This window comes from Halichondria panicea, chromosome 2 (assembly GCF_963675165.1).
Source record: "Halichondria panicea chromosome 2, odHalPani1.1, whole genome shotgun sequence".
Lineage (NCBI taxonomy): Eukaryota > Metazoa > Porifera > Demospongiae > Suberitida > Halichondriidae > Halichondria > Halichondria panicea.
In genome coordinates, this window is record NC_087378.1 from 5550072 (window position 1) to 5568252 (window position 18181).

At 42.3% G+C, this 18181-nt stretch overlaps 1 protein-coding gene across 2 annotated transcripts; it reads right to left on the bottom strand.

Annotated features, from left to right (window-relative positions):
• Positions 1–116: 116 nt before the first annotated feature.
• On the bottom strand, positions 117–18180 carry LOC135331309 (mucin-17-like). Of its 2 annotated transcripts, XM_064526422.1 has the most exons (26): positions 18038–18180; positions 17817–17884; positions 17196–17325; positions 13878–13952; positions 13497–13651; positions 12369–12417; positions 12124–12273; positions 11818–11891; positions 11511–11675; positions 11078–11187; positions 10705–10946; positions 8376–9535; positions 8027–8203; positions 7835–7900; positions 6688–6858; positions 5910–5980; positions 5770–5818; positions 5467–5612; positions 5318–5393; positions 4894–5239; positions 2788–4776; positions 2521–2697; positions 2320–2470; positions 2146–2217; positions 306–527; positions 117–250 (listed from the first exon to the last, which is right to left on the bottom strand). In XM_064526422.1, the coding sequence occupies exons 2-26, from the start codon at positions 17868–17870 to the stop codon at positions 235–237; spliced, it is 6093 nt and encodes a 2030-aa protein (XP_064382492.1). In that variant the 5' UTR covers positions 17871–17884; positions 18038–18180; the 3' UTR covers positions 117–234. The 2 variants fall into 2 exon arrangements, with proteins under 2 accessions (XP_064382492.1, XP_064382491.1); XM_064526421.1 differs by lacking the exon at positions 18038–18180 and having other exon boundaries at positions 17817–18031.
• Position 18181: the final 1 nt, after the last annotated feature.

Genomic DNA, 18181 nt, shown 5'->3' on the forward strand with positions numbered 1-18181 from the left:
AAGCAATAAGGGATTAATAGCACTAGCTCATAACAAGCACTGGGAAGCTCTCGGCTACGCCTAGTGCAATTAGCAGTCTTAATTGCCATTGCTTGTTACTCGTGCTATTAAAGATATTTTATTAATCCCATATTGCACTATTAACCACACTATTATTAGTTACGTACATCTTTATAACAACATAATTGTATACAGTATAACTTAGTTAAAGTCAGTTAGTCTCCAGCTCAAACTCTATCTCCAGCCAGAACTGCAGAAAGATATATTTATTAAAACACCCTGCTGATAGATATTACCAAACTTACAAGCTGCTTTGATTCCCATTCGTTCCAGAGCCAATGGAGCCTCCTGCCAGAGCACCAAAATCTGTGCTAGTAGAGCCTCCTCTGCTACCAAACACTACTCCTACTGGACTATCAATGAATCCAAGTGAACCTCCTACAGCACTTCCAAACCCTACTGAATCACTTCCTAGCCCTCCTCCTGTGTTGGCTAGGTTCCCAAAGGTAAGACCTATTCCTGATGACCTGGGATGAAACGTTTTGTCAACAATTATAACAACTGCATATAAATAATATTATTATGGTGCAAATTTCATTAAATATTCATCCTAAACCGAAATTATTTATGCGCAATAACTACTACGTCACAATTTGGAGCTGCACGAAAAATTTAACAAAAATGTGCACCAACAAAAATTACCCACTACAGCGGAATCCCTCTTACATGTCACAGCCACCCCTGAAGAAACGCTAACTATATGAAAGCACCCCGGGGGCTGATGCTGTGTCAAAGCAATGTACATTAAGCTATTAGCTAAGCTAAGCTACATGTAGATAAAAACACACACGATTTGTTCATGCAAAAAAGAGTGGGAAGTGATTGTTGCTAAAAAAGATGCCAAAAGTTCATAAGTCTGAAATTAATGGCTAGCTCTCACTCTTGCAGCTACCAATAGCTATATGTAGCGTTCTAGTGCAGAACTTACTAGTAAGTACATGTAGAGTAGCAACACATGAACAAGTTTTGCTCTCACACTTTTCTGAAAAGGCTTTCCAAGTATTACTAGAATCTTTTGCTGGTGAAAAACCTCTGCGAATGAGCCAAATCAGCAGAAAATTTGACCCTCTGCAATCTAACTATTGCGTTCTGGCGAGGTTTGTGTGTATTTACCATTAGGTTTTGCGATTGTTGCGAATTGATAAACCTTGCAAAGTTCGCATAATTATGTTTAAACGATGCTCACAAAAAATTCTAGTAAAAACGGTAAGCAAAACTAGGCATGTACAGTAGCTACACGTAGCTTGATAGTACCAAATAATTTACTTATGGGGAAAATCCCCACATATAGAGGCGTGTCTTTAAAAACCAACTATTACCAAGAGAGTGAAATTCATCATTTCATTTAGGTGTCTCCACAATAATTAATTTGCAATTCTACGATTTAAAATCCAAGAACAGGTCCTAAATGTACAGTTGTGTACAAAACAACTCCTCAACAAAGGCTGCTAAAGATATATTAAAAACACCGCAGGTGCTGATGCCTCGGTGGGGATGCCAAAGCTACATAACATAAATCCTTGCAGCTCTCTTCTCACTCTTGCAGCTACCAATAGCTAGCGTTCTAGTGCAGAGCTAACTACTAAGTAGAGTAGCAACACTTGGTAAACAAGTTTGGCTACGTGCTCTTCTGAAAAGGCTGCAATGGCATTCCAAGTAAGCAAAACTAGGCATAACTTGAGAACGAAGCATTATTTTGCAAATCCATGAATAAAATCCAAGAAAACATGACTAGATCGAAGCCTATAGAAACTCTTACTTGCACTTCATTGATCCTTGAGCAGCTGTAGCAATCTACACACACAGACACACTACCGTATACCTCGCTTGCGCATGCGCACCGAGGCATAATGAGGATTGATCCGGTAAAATATGACACATCTCAATCTGAATATAAAATTTTCACTTATATATATACCGCATACCATGCACATTTTTATTGCAAATTGGAGTTACAAAAGACTGCAAAGAAAAGAGCATGCGTTCACAGTGCAATTTGCTCAGAAAAACAAACAGGCTTGCTTGCACAGTGCAATTCGCAATAATAATACTCACTGGAAACCCGGTATACGACAGCTGACTTACTGGTTTCCTTGGAATGTACTCCCTACACCAGTTGCTCCACCACCGGCACCAGCCCCAGATCCAAATACCTTGCTGGATGAAAGAAGGGAGCTAATAATTAGGCATAATAACTATTATGTCAGGCTAAGCACGTGTACCCTGGGTACTGTACATGACAGACTACAAAAAACCTACTTTGGCACAGAGACAAACGTTGATGCATTAAGAGATGGGGGTGAACCAAACAAAGCTTTTTGTCCAAACATTCCTGTGGCTGAGCCTGAAACAAGGTTACTGTCACTGAACATTGGGGCAGATGTGCGTTGGGAGGTTTGAAAGCCCTGACCTAATGAGAGAGGTTAATCTGTCACATGTCAATGTAGCTAATTCCCTCACCAAGCGCTGATGATCTCAGAAACCCTGGCTGGGTGGGAGGAGAAGTAATGATAGAAGAGTTAGGCGTGCCGAATGGGTTTGCAGTCACATTTGTAGGCTGGGGTCTTCCCAGTCCTAGAGACAGTCCCCCTAAAGGAGTGGCAGAGGAGAGCGATGGGGTATTTTGTCCTGTCGAATCTGAATCATTTTCAAGATACAGTCTTATACACATTCACCACGTACGCTTACACATGCACACACACAGAAATTAAAATGTTACGTACGTACCATCAATTGGTTCCATGTCGTCACCCATCATCGCATCATCATCTTCTTCATTACTGCCTTCACTATCCGCAGAACTTCCATTCACTCCGCTGCTTATGGCACCACTGACTGTAATATCCTGTTGCTCTTTCTTCAAAGTATTTTCGGTAGCGTTTATTGAATTACTCGATGAGAGTGCAGCAGTCGCAAGAGTGTTATTGCTCGAGATAGATGGCTGAGTGGCAGTAACAGCAACTTCAATAGTTGCTTGCTGGGTTGAAATGGGTGCAGTTGATACAGAAATGGCTTCTGATTGGGTAGGAGTTTTCACACCACCACTAATTTTAGGGGAGAGGCGTACTGACTCGGTGGAACATTTTTCAATCACATTAAGATCATCTGGGTGGGCCTCAGATGTAGTCAAACCCTGTTGATTAGCGCCATCCCCCAATGTATGCTGTGTCTTGTCAATTTCTACAATGTTCTTAGATGAATCAATGTCAACGACGGGTTCCTTATCAGCAGGAAAGGCTTTACTGACATCCTTGTTTGAGGAATCAGGGACTTCTATGCCAGTTTTGGTCGTTTTATTGTTGTCAAGCAGTACGCTTGTTAACTGAAGAGTCCCAGTACCAGAGCTTATTGGTACAGGAGCAGGTGCATTTCCCGTCAGGCCTACATGTATACCACTAGCGGTAGCGGTAGCAGTAGTAGTTTTATTGTTGTCAAGCAGTAAGCTTGTTAACTGAGGAGTTCCAGTACCAGAGCTTATTGGTACACGAGCAGGTGTATTTACCATCATGCCTACGTGTATATCACTAGCGGTAGTGGTAGCAGTAGTAGTGCTAACAGCAGGAAGTTGAAATAGAAACGGGGAGTTGGTGAATGCTTTGGTGGTAGAAGCTGTACCAAATACACCTTTACTCGTAAATGGAAAAGATGTTGGAGGTTGAAAGGTCGATGACGTGATGCTGGCTGGTAGAGACAACAATTTTGAAAATGATGGCATAGCAAAAGTTGTGGTTTGAACAGGAAGCAACCTAGTTGTACTAGTCATAGAAGGCATGGTCAATTGTGACGGAGTTGCAATGATACCAACGGAATGCGTCTGTGATAGAACAGTGGACTTAGTGAGAACACCTAAAGCCATACCCCTGGGCATTACTGGGGATACAGCTGCAACTGGGAGATTCAGAGGCGAGGTTGAGGCAGTGGCAGGCTTGAGATCAATTTGATATTTAGGAGGTTCATGTAGAGGCAGAGAAGAAGGCAGCGTACTTGTAGAGACACAGCTAATTTGTTGCACCTGGGGCGAAGACGCATAAAGAGCGCTTTTTCGATCAAACAAAGACAGGCTTTCTCCCACTGACTTGTTTGGAGCTATGTTGGGTACCGACAAGGATGTATTTGTGACCAAAGAAAACTGTTCAGTATCTTCACTGGAGGGTGGCCTAATTTGTGACAAATCCCTGTATGGTGAAGTCCTCCGCAAACTATTGAGATCAATGTCGGCTCTTATAGATGCGGGTGGAGTTGGGGTTGGTATGGGAAACGGTGGAGATAGAGCATGAGATGCAGTAATGTCAGTTTTTGGCTGTGAAATAGGGGGGCTACCCCAGCAGACAGTTCCGGTCCCAGAGCTTGGAGCATTAGTTTTAACCAGGGGTGGAGATGCTTCCATTTTTGTATACTTCCCCTGGTCTTTGATTGTTATTATACCGTCTGGAGACGAGATCACACCAGGACCAGAGGATTGACGTGAGAATTGAGGAGTAGTGGACTCGCGACTAGTGGACTCGTAACCTTTCGGAGTACGAATAGATATATTACGGTTGGGAGATACCATTACATCAGGCTTGAATGATCCTAGAGAGGTTTCGGAATTGGTATTCAAAGAACGGTTGGTGGGCTGATGAGACGTAACAAAGCTTGCAATTTGCGAGCGCATGGTCATTGGTGTGGTCAAGTGTTTGATAACCGGCTCACACTGAACATTGATAGTAGATGTATCTGTAAAGCAGAGAAAAACACTAGTACTGCCAGTAGTGACTCAATAATCATAACATCACAACAACACATGTCATAGAATACACTGTTAGTTTCACACCCGACCGTAGAAAGACTCACCAGGGCTTTCACTTAACGAGGTACATGTACCCTCTGACTGAGCATATACCGGAGAGGCGCTGCTCACAGTCTTTCCAACTCTGAACGAGAGCTCAGACTTTTTAACTTTCTTTACTGGAGTTTTTTTTATGGTTTCCAGACACTCCCTCAGTTTTTCTCTGCTCTGTACTACTCGAGTTGATCTGATTGGTGTCCTGTCTCTTTCCGCTCGAGGGGTAGCTGGGGGGCCAGGGGAGGAGACTGGTCGGCATGGAGATGAGTGGACAATCTTAGGGGCTGATTGCCAGGACTTGGGGATCAGCTTGAGTTTCTTCATATCGTCAGTTATGTTAGCCATTGAATCATTCTGTGAGGAGAAAGGAGAAAAAGTCAGGTGGAACCTTGCATCAGAAAATTTGTGAGAGGAAATGATTTAATCACATACCTGGAGACGAATAATTCTGGTTTGGTCTCTCAGTGTGGAGTAGACAGTTTGGATAGAAGGGGCTTTGAGCAGATTCCTAGACAAAAATAAGGTGTGAAAGTTTGTCGAATTTAAAACTCCAGAAAAGCAATGCTTTCCTGATAACTTACTTTCCCCTCTGTCTTCTCTCTTCGTACTTCCTTTCCAGCTGAGCATCCAGCAGTGAGTTGATCTCATCGATGGCGCGAGACACTTGTAGGAAAGACGCTCTCAGGTTATTGAGTCGTTTGGCACTGTAGCTATCCAGGGGCCTGACCTGCACACACACATTCAAGCAATGAATAGTGTTATATTGTTTAGATTCTGTGTGTGTGATGGGACTAAAATTAATGCATGTGTATGTCAGTGTTTCTTGTGACTTCAAGATTCCCTGAATGAAGTTCAGAGCTTTTTGGTACAACAAAATACTTCACCTTCAAGAGGGACGCATACTTTGGGTCATTATTTCTTTCTGTACTTATTCTGCAACAAAACACAGTATGGTCAATTTAAGCACAACAAAGTGAGTACATACAGACTGTACATATGTACTGCATAGACATTGTAAATGTACCTTGCCTCCTCATACATCTCAAAGCCCTTAAAAGTCTCCTCTTTGATATGGTCACTGCTACAATTACTGGCCTAAGGGAGAGAGACTAGTATGAACTACGTGCATCTTTAGTCTACTTACAACATCTACATACATGTATATGGGGACATTTCAAGACTCACTCAAGCTAATTGGTATATGCACTTCTTGGTGAGAATTTTACTAATTTCCAACACTTCTCTCCGCCGAATGATTATTGCAATTTCTACAACCTCCCCAATTCACGTGCAGATTTCTGCAACAAGCTCCTACCCACTGGCCTCAATTTGGCCCCTTTTTTCCCCATTGGTAACCCAATAGTTATACCCTAGTGAACCCCCTCTCCTTTTCTATAATGGTCAGAGTGTGCAGGGGATTCTTGATGTCTTTGGTGACCTCAAAATACTCTTGGAACTGCAGTCTATATCAGGATATGATGAGGTTGGTACAAAACTGTAACGTACACCCTTGACTCCCGCCATATGATGTCTCGGGGGTGCTGAAACCTTAAAAATGCAGAACCAAGGTGAGGGGCACAGTCCCCTTCGAGCCCCGGTTAAGGGAAAACCTCCCTTTAAGATCCTCCTATTACACGTTCGTGTTTGGGCGTGCCAAAACACAAATGAACATTTACGCTTTGCTGCATGCGCCAATTTTTTTAGCAACTTGGGGCGCTCTCTGTGACATTTCTGGTGGATGCAGTGCATGGCACGCATTTATGACTCAAAATGAGTCAATAGCAAGTAAAGGGTGAACGAACCTTGAACGCCTTGGTGACAACCTGCATATTGTTTGCTAGTGCTTTAGTGTCGGCAGAGAATGCAGTGAGATCCTGAACTTTTCCAAGTGTATACAATGTTCCACTTTCTACATCTCCCAGTCCCAATATGTCATCATATAGACCATCTATTTCAGTGGCGAATTTGTCAATCTGCACATCAGACATTCAATCAATTATGGCAGACACTGTAGATCAGTTACACGGAGTCGGTATATACATGTACATGTACAGCTTACAGAAATAATTATGCTACACACATGCAACAACAAGTGCTGCACGTGTGCAAATGATTCAGGATAAGCATGTCATGAGAACAGAGCTTTGCGGCTATCATACACATAGCCAGTAGTCTGTACATGTGTCTGTTGCACACATTCCACACAAATCTAGTTGGTATACGAATAAACTGCAGAGAACAACTTCAAAGAATAAAATCCCTCACGACATAACTATTTTGGAGAATGGTGAGTTGCACACTAAGTAGTCTGTTACAACTGAGAAGTTAAAAACTGGTATATTAATTTTATGCAGCTTAACTTGTATGAGGAGAACAAGCATAATAGCACAAATATAAGTGGTTAGTGTGAGTATGTATGTTGCATTTAGGTTATAATTATACCATGTAACAATTAAACCATGGCAAGCAACACACGTGCTACATGTACATACATGCAGCACGTGTGTTGAATCGGGTGCGAGACAAAAGCATCACACACGTCATACGTATGCCATGCACAAGCAATGTGCACGTGCATACAATAAGAGCAGCACGTGTGCAGACCGCATTCACAGTACATTCACGGGGCACTCATAGTAGAGCTTTTATGTTACTATTCTGCTGCACTCGTCCCACGCGTGACTGCGAAATTCTGAAGTGTACATGTAGCACACATGTGGCATACATGTCAGAAGTGTGTGCTATGAGGGTACTTGTGTGCAATTGATATGTGCCACACACGTGTGACACTCGATTGTACATTTCTGTACTAGAGAGTGAACATGTGAGCTAAATTGATATTTCTAATGAGCAAATCCACATAAAGTGTTGAATATGGCAAAGTTGGACATTCATGTAAAGAAGTAACTAAAAGGAAGTACATGAACACAATGAATCATGGGAAATTACCTCGGTACTGATGTCAGCTGCGAATCGGTTCTCAACAGCCTCCTGGTCAGCACTGCCATCCACAGACTGAATGTGTGCAAGTGAAGCAGCACACGACATGACACTAAACACGTTTAAACGTCCATGATCACACTCACTTTAAACATGTACGTATTCACATACTGTTACATGTATACGTACACACACACTCACCTCTGTGCCGTCACCATTTGACTTAGTAGTTTTCTCAAACGTCTTTGGGGGTGGTCGACTGGGTGTGATCATGGGGGGTTGGCTTCTACTTGTGAGAGCGCTTGATACAGGAGTACAAGTTGTGACAGGTGTTGCAGGTGGAAGCTTGGCCTGTAGAGTTCCCAAAGCAGGTCCAGACTGCAGTGAATAACAGAGCATTAAATCAGCAGTGTGGCGATAGTCAAAATTATACAAGTCACGTATATAGCGTGCATTGTAGGTTGTTTTAACCCTTAGACATACATACATCACAGTCAAATGTACACAAAAATTATACCCTAGGTTGTCAAATGTACACACAAAATCATACCTTAGGTAGGGTAGACATCATAGGCCCGATTGTCGTCATTGGCAGACCACCAGTGCCTGGAGCCCCATCTGGCTTGGGTGTACTCAAAGGTGAGTACATGTATGTACTTTGTGGTTGATACAGTCCTACAATTGGCGGCTTCTGTCCTAGCCCTGATGGAGTTGTAGTGATAGGAGGAGCTACTCCAAATGAAGGCGGCACAGTGCATCCGAGACGGGGCACAGTGGATCCAAGAACAGGCGTGGATGTATTGATATTGACAACAGTAGTGGGTGTTTTGTTGGGAGCATTACTAAGAGCAGGTGCTGAAGTCCTGAGGCCAGAAAATCCAGATCCAATGCCCAAAGAGGTAAATAAGGGTGGCCCACTTATAGGAGGTGCTGAGGGTCTAGAAGTTATTTTTGCTGCATCAGAGAAGGATTGGAGCTGACCAGGCTTAGCAGAGAAAGGGAAGAGAACACCACCACCAGGGTTGCTCGGAGTAATGCCTGAGCTGGGATAGGTAGTTGTTGTAGTAACTGCATTTTGCTGTTGCCTGCCAAGAGAAAGACCCCCAGTGTTTGCTGCAGGGTTGCTAAAAGAAAAGTCACCAGGTTTGGAATTAGGTGCACTGGTTGTGTTCAAAAAGAGACCACCAGAATTAAGGAGGGAAGAAGTGCCACTGGTAACAGGCCCAGCTGTTTGTCCAGGCAAGAGGTTGGGCTGTCCAAATACTTTCCCACCTCCCAGAGCAAAAGATGGTTTAGGCTGTCCAATGTTCGCAATACCGAAGAATGGCTTCTGAGCAGCACCAGCACTATTTAGAGTACTGGGACCTGATCCAGTAGTAGGTCCTGTCAAGTTTGGAGAATTGCTCTTTGGGCTAGTGTTTGGTTGACCTAGAGTGGCCATGGGTGGAGCAGACCCTTGAGTAAAACCTTTGAGCAATAATGGGAGAGCTGCCTTGGTCTGAGTGGTGGATGTAACCACGTTGGATGGTGGTGGGGCTGAAGTAGATATTTGGTGTCTAACAGGAGAGCTTGGCAGTGGCTTTGGTGGAGACATCAGTTTGGCAATCTTGTCATGGGAACAACCCGTGTTAACAATAGTGTAGGGGCACAGTACTCCTCTATCAGTGAGGGAGAGAAACAGTGGGGAACACGGTAGAAGTAGGGTGTCACCTGGAGGGGAGGGGGGAGGGGGGGGGGGGTAGAGTGTGTCAACACTGATGTACATGTACATGAATGATACGCAGTAAAACAGAGTTAAATCAATAGTGGTACGGCTTGCATTGATGGACGTGCAGTGTCTTCTAATTATAACTACGCCAAGAAACAGAAAAAACTAAAGATTGGCGTGAGGTTTTATGACATGCTTCAAGCTTCTTAACATTAGCTCACTTCTATTTGACAATGAAGCTTTAAACTATGCCACAGAAATTGAAGCTGAAAACTTGCTATGTTGAGGCTATCCATGCTAAAAACGCAACACTGTAGCGGCCAGGCAAGCAGACAAACTGACAGACTACATCATGTATAAACCACCTAAGCGCCTCGAGTCAACAAAACATGTAAAGGACTTTTGTTACAAGTATGCATATCGCATATCGATACCATACTTACACTGTACGTACAATGCAATGCATATTATATGGACAAAACAAGATAGCAAGCTATACTGTTAGGCTAAGCTGAAGCGTTTAGCTGCTATTCTGCTAATCAGCAGCACAAAAGCTTTCAACCACGTGGACACTTAATTAATGCACATGCAGGGTGTCATACAGGGGGAAAGGGGGGATACCCCCCCTAGCTCCAATTTCCCCCCCCTTTCAATTATGACTGAGTGTCCATAGCTGGGTATTGAAATAACAGTTGACCTTTTTTTAGCAACATTTTCTGGTTACTGTTCTCATTTCCCCCCTCTACTTCAAAATCCTGTATGACACCCTGACATGTGCGAGTAGGTGTTGGCTATGAATTTGGTTGTGAATCTTTCATCTGGATAATCGAGAATTTGGATGATCGAGATTCAGATAATCGAGCCTCAACTGTACATGAGGTCATATTTAAGATTTATAATTGTTCCCGTCACACTCCCTCCATGGTGACCTTCATGGTGACTTTCATGGGTGCTCATGTCAGACCAATACTGCATGTATTTGATCGGACATTATCTCCTTTCAATTCTAAATCCTTATAATATGCTCTGCTTTCTATCAGCCATCCACAATTCCCCCCATCCTCCATCCTAAAAGCCATTTACTGATCCAACAAAAAATCCGCAATGTGAAAATTGTTAGGGCTGGTCAGGAAAAGTACTAAAAAGTATCTACCCACCCCAAGCCACTTACTGATAGGGACCACTTCCTGAGATGTGTAGTCAATAGCCACGCCCACTGAGTGCGTTTCATTACTGTTGTCATCGAGAGGAGGCTCGACTCTCCCACCTTCATCTAGGCCCCACTGCCACCAGGGCCCGTGGTAGTCATCTGGATTGCCCCTTGAGGCATCTCCTATCACTCCGTGAGCACCCCCCTCTTGGCCAAAACAAGGTGTGTCCATTGAGTTGTTAGAGCAGGTAATTAGGACACCCCTATAATGAAAAGCAGGTGGTACTGTGAAGCACTTAGTGTGTGTTGCAGCTTTGAGCATTTTATAGGGTTAGAGATAGACAATATTATTCCTACAAATAATTAAGGTAATAACTTTTCGGCTATATTTTACCATTGCTGCATATGGGCAAAGTGAAACTTGTCCACATTCTTCTTGCTGGAATCGACACCGTAGTAACCATACGGGTCTTCAGTGCATGTGTAACTAGGAGGCTGGTCTTTCTGTGTGCGAAAAAGATTTACAATTAGAGGGTAACCTTATTCACATGTACAACGAACTGAGTAAATGAGGCTAGAATTTGCAAGCAGATTTCAATGACCATGTAACATGAGGACTGATTTATGTAGGCACACTCTGCTACTGAGCTCTCTTTTAGACAGCTCTCTATTGCAGCCTGAAATCATGATCTTTAGGTGGGCCAATTAATAAAGACAAAGATTATAAAAGTAATGTGCATGCTACAGTACATGTATTATCATTTTAAGCGCCCACAGGTATATATAGAAACTAAAATGTGCGTGCGTCAGTGACATTTTCTATTTACTGGTGTGGACAGGAAAGCCATGAATACGTTGTCAATACTCTGGTCCTGAGGTATGTAGGTCACTGCAAACTCGAACGCTGTTAGCCAACAGAGGTCAGCCACTTGCATTAGCTTCCCCGAAACCACGTTAGGGGGCTGAGGATGGCGACGCTTCTCCTCAAAGGCCTGGGGTAGTGTGCGTGCATGAAGGTGGGGAAGTTTATGTACACAGTTTAGGTGGGCCTAGGTACTAAACTGGTTTTAACTGGTGCACGTAGATCAGGTATGTGCACATTGGAGTATTGATAGAAATATGTACACAAGGTACCTTAGCAGTACACTGGACCACATCTCCGTTCTTCATGCCGAGTGCGAGTTGTTTTCCCTTGGGACTCCAGCAAACTAGGGAAAAAACCAAGCACTGTATCAGGAGTGCATGACTGTATGTATTATTATAGTAGACTCTTTTGATATCAAGCCAAGCGACATCTCATTAATTTCCTCACTACTATTATAAAACCTCGATCTACTCAGGGCTATTCCCTCACCACAATAACTGCACGCAAGTACACATTTAAGGTATTTTGTAGCCACAATGTATGCATGCACACCGATATACGTACATGTAGCTCACCACAGTTGGCTTGCAGTCCAGCCCTCTGCACCAGTATGGTAACCTTGTCAGTGATCTCGAGGAGACTCACCACTCCAGTGGAGACAACCACCAGAAGTAGGTTTGGGAAACCAGAGCCAGGGTTCCACTGTAGGTCCAACAACCTTACATCTGGATAGAGAGGAAATTGATGTTGACAGAGTGAATGGTAGTGGGAGATAAGCCTAGGGGGTTTCATACTGCTATAGTTCACGATAATTTATTACCTTTTTCTGTAGAAATATCGATGCTGCAAAAAGGCTCCATTTGCTTCCCCTGAATTGAACAATACCGTTTCAGTGAGATTCATACAAATGTACTTTAGATCATTAATCATAGCGTATTACAGTGGAAACTTCATGAAATGTGCATGGACACACAAAAAATAAGATCACGATCACATCCAACCGACGTACTACCGTATTACTAGAATGTTTTGCGAGCATCAAATATTTGCGAACTTTGCGATAGTTGATCAATTCGCAACAATAAAATCTGCAAAACCATTTTGTTACTAGTAAATACACACGATCCTTGCCAGAACGCAATAGTTAGATCGCAAAGGGTAAACTTTTCTGCTGATTTGGCTAATTCGCAAAGGTTTTTCACCCGCAAAATATTCATACGGTATACCTAAAATGAAAGTACTGTAAATGAAATTCTAGTGGCATATTAGCCTCAATGAAGCGAATACTTTTCCATACATAATAATACTTTGCTATAAAAATAATAATTTGCATTCAGGAATGTAAGACCAAGCAATTAACAAGGAGAGGAAGTGGGCTAGCAGGATTTTTGGGAAATGAATCGGCCGTGTTGGTTGCTAAAAAGGACACAGAAAGTTCATTATTAATGGCTGAAAGCTCATTTTTCTCACTTTTGCAACTAGCGTTCTAGTGCAAAGCTAATTCCTAAGTAGAATAGCTAAGTAAAGCAACAGACACAAGTCCGAAGAGACTGCAATGGCCTTCAAAACAAGCAAAACTATTGAGAACAAATTATTTGGCAAATCCATAAATTAAAACCCAAGAAAACCTGACTAGAAACCTACTTGATCATTGAGCAGCTGTACTAGAAGTAGTCTAGGCACAAACACACGTACGCGCACACTTAATTCCCATAGCTCTCATAACTCTTGTACATGTAATTATAGTCAAATTTGATAACCCATCAGGGTGTCATACAGGATTTTGAAGTACAGGGGGAAATGAGAAAAGTAACCAGAAAATGTTGCTAAAAAAAGGTCAACTGTTATTTCAATACCCAGCTATGGACACTCAGTCATAATCGAAAGGAGGGGATATCCCCCCTTTCCCCCTGTATGACACGCTGCCCATGTACAGCACCCAACATACTTTATTGGTCAGTGCCCTGGTATCATAGAAGTAGATCTTCACCATTCCACTTTCCTTCACACACACTGACAGAGTGAGACTGTCATTGGAGAGAGCCACATGGATGGGAGGGGCAGGAGTGGAGATGTGAGTGGGCCCTATGCTGGCTTTGCCAGCTATAACAATGGAGATCATGATAATAAATCTCAACTGGTACAGTGTGCTTGACCGTGCAATAGATCCATGTGGTTGCGGAGATCTACCACTTTACACCGGACCAACATAACCAATTCCACAGTATTTACTGTCTATGAAAGTGACTACTCATATAAGAAAACTCCGGGCAGCATTTTAGTTAAACATACTAACTATAGTTTTGAGTATCCAAATTGCTCATCTCACCCATCACATTTCTTTTTCCAATGCTTGCATCCTTGTCTACCTCGTACAGAAGAGCAGTTCGGAAAACGTACAAGCCTGGGGGGAGGGTATAGAAAACAAGCATTACATAATTATACGTAACAGATGAGAGTACATGTGAATTTAACTGACTTGCATCTATGCTTTCGCTCTAGACTGTTATAAAAGAGGTAGCTTTTTACGCTTATTATGTTGTACCAATGGCGTATGAAGAGAAGAGGGTATGCAACTCACTATGTATACTGTGTATGCGTCGTATTATTGATGAGTCAGCAGGATATGCTATATTTAGCCATGATTTAACCACCGCCCACTAGGGAATAAAGAGTATAAAGTCACGTGCAATACATTCTTTACTATTTTTAGACTAAACCCCGCCCATTTGTAATAGGATAGATTGTAGTTGCATGCCCTCTTCTCTTCATACGCCCTTGGTTGTACATAATGTTACGTTATTAATGTTGATCACAATTTTTGACAATACAGTCAAGTCATTATAGGAGAGGAGCAACAAAAGTCAATCTGATGGCTTGATGAATGATCTTCAAGGATTTATAGAAGCAATGTATGTAGAGCTACAATGTACATGTAGCAGTATTATTCAGTCAATGAAAAGGGGTGGATCTGCAATGAGGTCAGAGTTCACAAGGGCTGTTTCTGACAGTACAGTCACTGTAGGCATGCAGCTTTGCAGCTCTTTTCTGACTCTTGTAGCTAACAAACAGCTAGGCTTTAGTGCAAGGCTAACTCATAAGTTCAATAGAAAGTTTGTGCGAACAGATGTTGCTATGAACGATTCTGAAGAGACTGCAACAGCCTTCACTGTGAGTCAAACTAGCCATAACTCATCTAATGCACCACCTGTTTGATCCTTGAAATTATTATACAATCAGCAATAAGTAGGTTAATTATTACGTTTTATGCCCTCGTGCTGTGTGCTGTACTGCTAAGGTAGCCCCGAGGGCAAGAGTTGTATTAGCGGTAGAGCAGGAGGGCATGACGTAATAACATGGAGGTGCAAAATAATCATTATAATGGCAAGAGTGCATAAGAAGAGAAGAGTGATACTTCTACACAAACACTGTGCACAAAGTAACATGACTCGCACGTGATAAAGTATTGTAAACTTACTAGTAATCTCCTAGTAAATGTTAACCGTAACGTTTTTAGGGGTGTGGTAATCGAACAATCCTAGCTAGTTGTTCGCGTTCAATGCTTATGGAGCTGCTCACTGCACACTGATAGGAGACGATCTCTTCACAAAAATCAGGACAATAGTTGAATTGATCCTCTTTACTTGCACTCTTTATGCACTATTAACAAATTCTGTGCATTGCGTAATTATGTCACGTTACTTTGTGCACAGTGTTTGTGTAGAAGTATCAGTAGTTTGACACTCTTCTCTTCTTATGCACTCTTGATAATTGCCTGTGCATTTGTGTCACGACAGCTTTGGTTGGACATTAGTTTAAGCAATATTTCAAACACACTTAGCCAAGATTAAGTGTTTTAATGCGTGTCGAGTACATTACGTAATCGAGAGCCAATCCAAGGCACTGGCATTAAAGCACGTGGTCTTGGCTAGGTGTGTTCTAGAGCTTCATGTGACACTTGTCACTTGCCAGATTGCTCCGTATACTATGGTTTAAAAAAATCAGTATACTGTAGCCACTTTTTTTTCAAGAAATGGCTAGTCGGTTTAAACTGCGTTCTTTTGCTATTCCTCTCAACACTAATGCATGTACTGAGTGGGGAGCTAAACTCTGGGCGGATTGGTCAAGATCAAGAGCTGTTGAAGTAGACTCCTGTCTTTCGAGTAAACCCAACAACACCATTGCTACAAATGCCTGTGCGAGATTTGCGTACTGGTTGGGAAAGTTTGACTTTGAATTCGCAAGCAAACAGGGACCGAGGAACCTCTAAAGACATTGTAAACATATTTATGAAGGAAGTATATCAGCTCTAATTACCTCAAGATGTGGACTATTTTTAATGTCGGCCTCTTCTAATGATGGTAAATTATTCCACAAAAATTAATGTTTAAAAAGGCTGGGATATAGAAGGGAGATTGACTAAACGGACATTCTGGAAAAGTAACTTGTGCTACTACACTGTACCGGTTTCGCCCAAGGCTTTAGCGACCAGCTAATGAAGGAACATACAGGACATTGCTCGCTTGAAGCTCTGAATAAACTGAACCATACCTACAATACAAGGTATCCATGGCACTGCTTCCACAAATAGAGGGGAAAGAGAACAAGAAAGCATTACTGTAGTCTATGGATGCTAAGAAAGAGAAGATACCTGACGATGATGTTGATGATGACGTTATCCCTATAGATGAATAAAAAGCCCAAAATTAAACCAGAAGACCTCAAAAGCCATGTTTGAACATTCATCTTTACAAAATTGTACAACCAAGCACTTAAGTGTGCATTTAGGCTCCTTCACCGGCCTTCGAAGAGAAAAGAAGGCCTGCTACTGACTGCTTACGCATGCGCAAAATAATTGCACATTCTTTCCCGTAAAATGTCATATAATACAGAGAAAATATCCTAAAAGTCATACACAGAGCTATAATTATAGCTAGCTAGCTAGAGACAGAGCTGTGTAGGTTTGTTGTACAGTTATTTTCTTTCTGATAGAGTCAGTAGCAGTAGTATAGTAGACTTTCATTAAAGTTAGTGATAGATGGGCGTGGCCTGTCCATATAGGCTCTTGTCGACATGTCAGCTTTCACTCCGTTCAGATGATTGTCATCCACACTGTTGCAGGCTGTGAGTCTTTTGTTAACATAGCAGGCTAAGAGTAGCTATCAGAGAACGCTATCCAATGGACTAAAACCTTCAATCGAACTTTCTATCTACTTCCTTCAATCCACTTCCGTTCGTTGTGATGTCATTGTTTTACTGAGCATATACGATGTTATCCAAAGCCCTCCGGATTCCAGGGGGATATTAGCGCATGCGCAAGCAGTCGATCCCAGGCCTACTTCCCTGATAAAGTGTGGCCTGGGATCGAGGCTAAGTGTGCACTATGCTATTTAATGTACATGTAGGTGTCACATGACCAATTTTGTGTACTGTCATTGGCTAGTGGTCACGTGATCAGCACTAAGTATAAATATAAGTTCCCCATCATGTGGTTTATTAAATACAGATAAGATACATGTTCCAGTTCACCAAAACTATCGGAAATGTGAAACGTCTGATATCAGCCCCTCATTCAAATATAGATCTAATGATACGTTTTGAAGTAGGACATTTTGCACATTGTCAATTATTGTACATGTACACTCACCAGTTTTGCAGCCGACAAAGGTAAATCCGAAATGGTTTGAAGTGCACAAGAGAGAAAAACGTTGGTCATTGCAACCCTCTACTCCGGAATCACCAAAGTGAATCTTGCGAAGTTCCATGAAACGAAAATCCTGCACATACATTTAATAGAGAGACACGACTTTTAATTGTGCGACATAGGCATAGGCATAGGCATAGGCAGGGATATCTATATGAAAACAATCGCAGAGCGCAACTGCAAGTCTGCCGTAAAGCGATCTAGTCTGGGGAAAGAAGGGAGAAAAGGTCTGGACCCTCTTGCAGCATTTTCATATGCTCTTGGAATGTCCATTAGTTAAAGACTTGTACACGTACACGTACATGTACATGTAGCAATACTCGCATTTCATTGGCTCTATCCAAATTCCATAGAGGTAATACTCGCAGCATTTCTTTGGGTTAAAAATCACATGATATACAATGTGTGCCTTTCAATGGCTCTGGCTGGCCACATTCGATACTCCGCTAGAGCACACGAAAATGCTGCAAGTCTCGAGACCTATAAATAAATCCCCCCCCCCCCCGAGATATTTGGTCTGGCCCTGAGACAGACCAGGCCTCACATTCTCACAACATTTTGTACCTGAATATCTTCATCGGCTGCCCACTGAAGCTCATCCTTGGCCATGGCAGCCATTTCCTTCCACTGAACTGCGAAGTAAGTAGAACACTGAAATGGGAGCTTAATCAAACGATTACTTGCACGCTAGTCTATCAATACTTGGTTTAAGAGACGAAGAAGTGAAGTATAGTAAACTTAGCCTTCTAGTAAAATGTGCCTGAGAGTTCTTATTTAAAGCTCACCTAAGGCTACAAAACGATACTTTACCAGTAGTTGTCTGAGCTATAATAGTCCTTTTCCTTTTAGTGCTGGTCAAATTGTTGTAACTTGTACAACGTGCTATCAAGAATATAAGAAGAGTAGATCTGCACCAGATCTAATATACT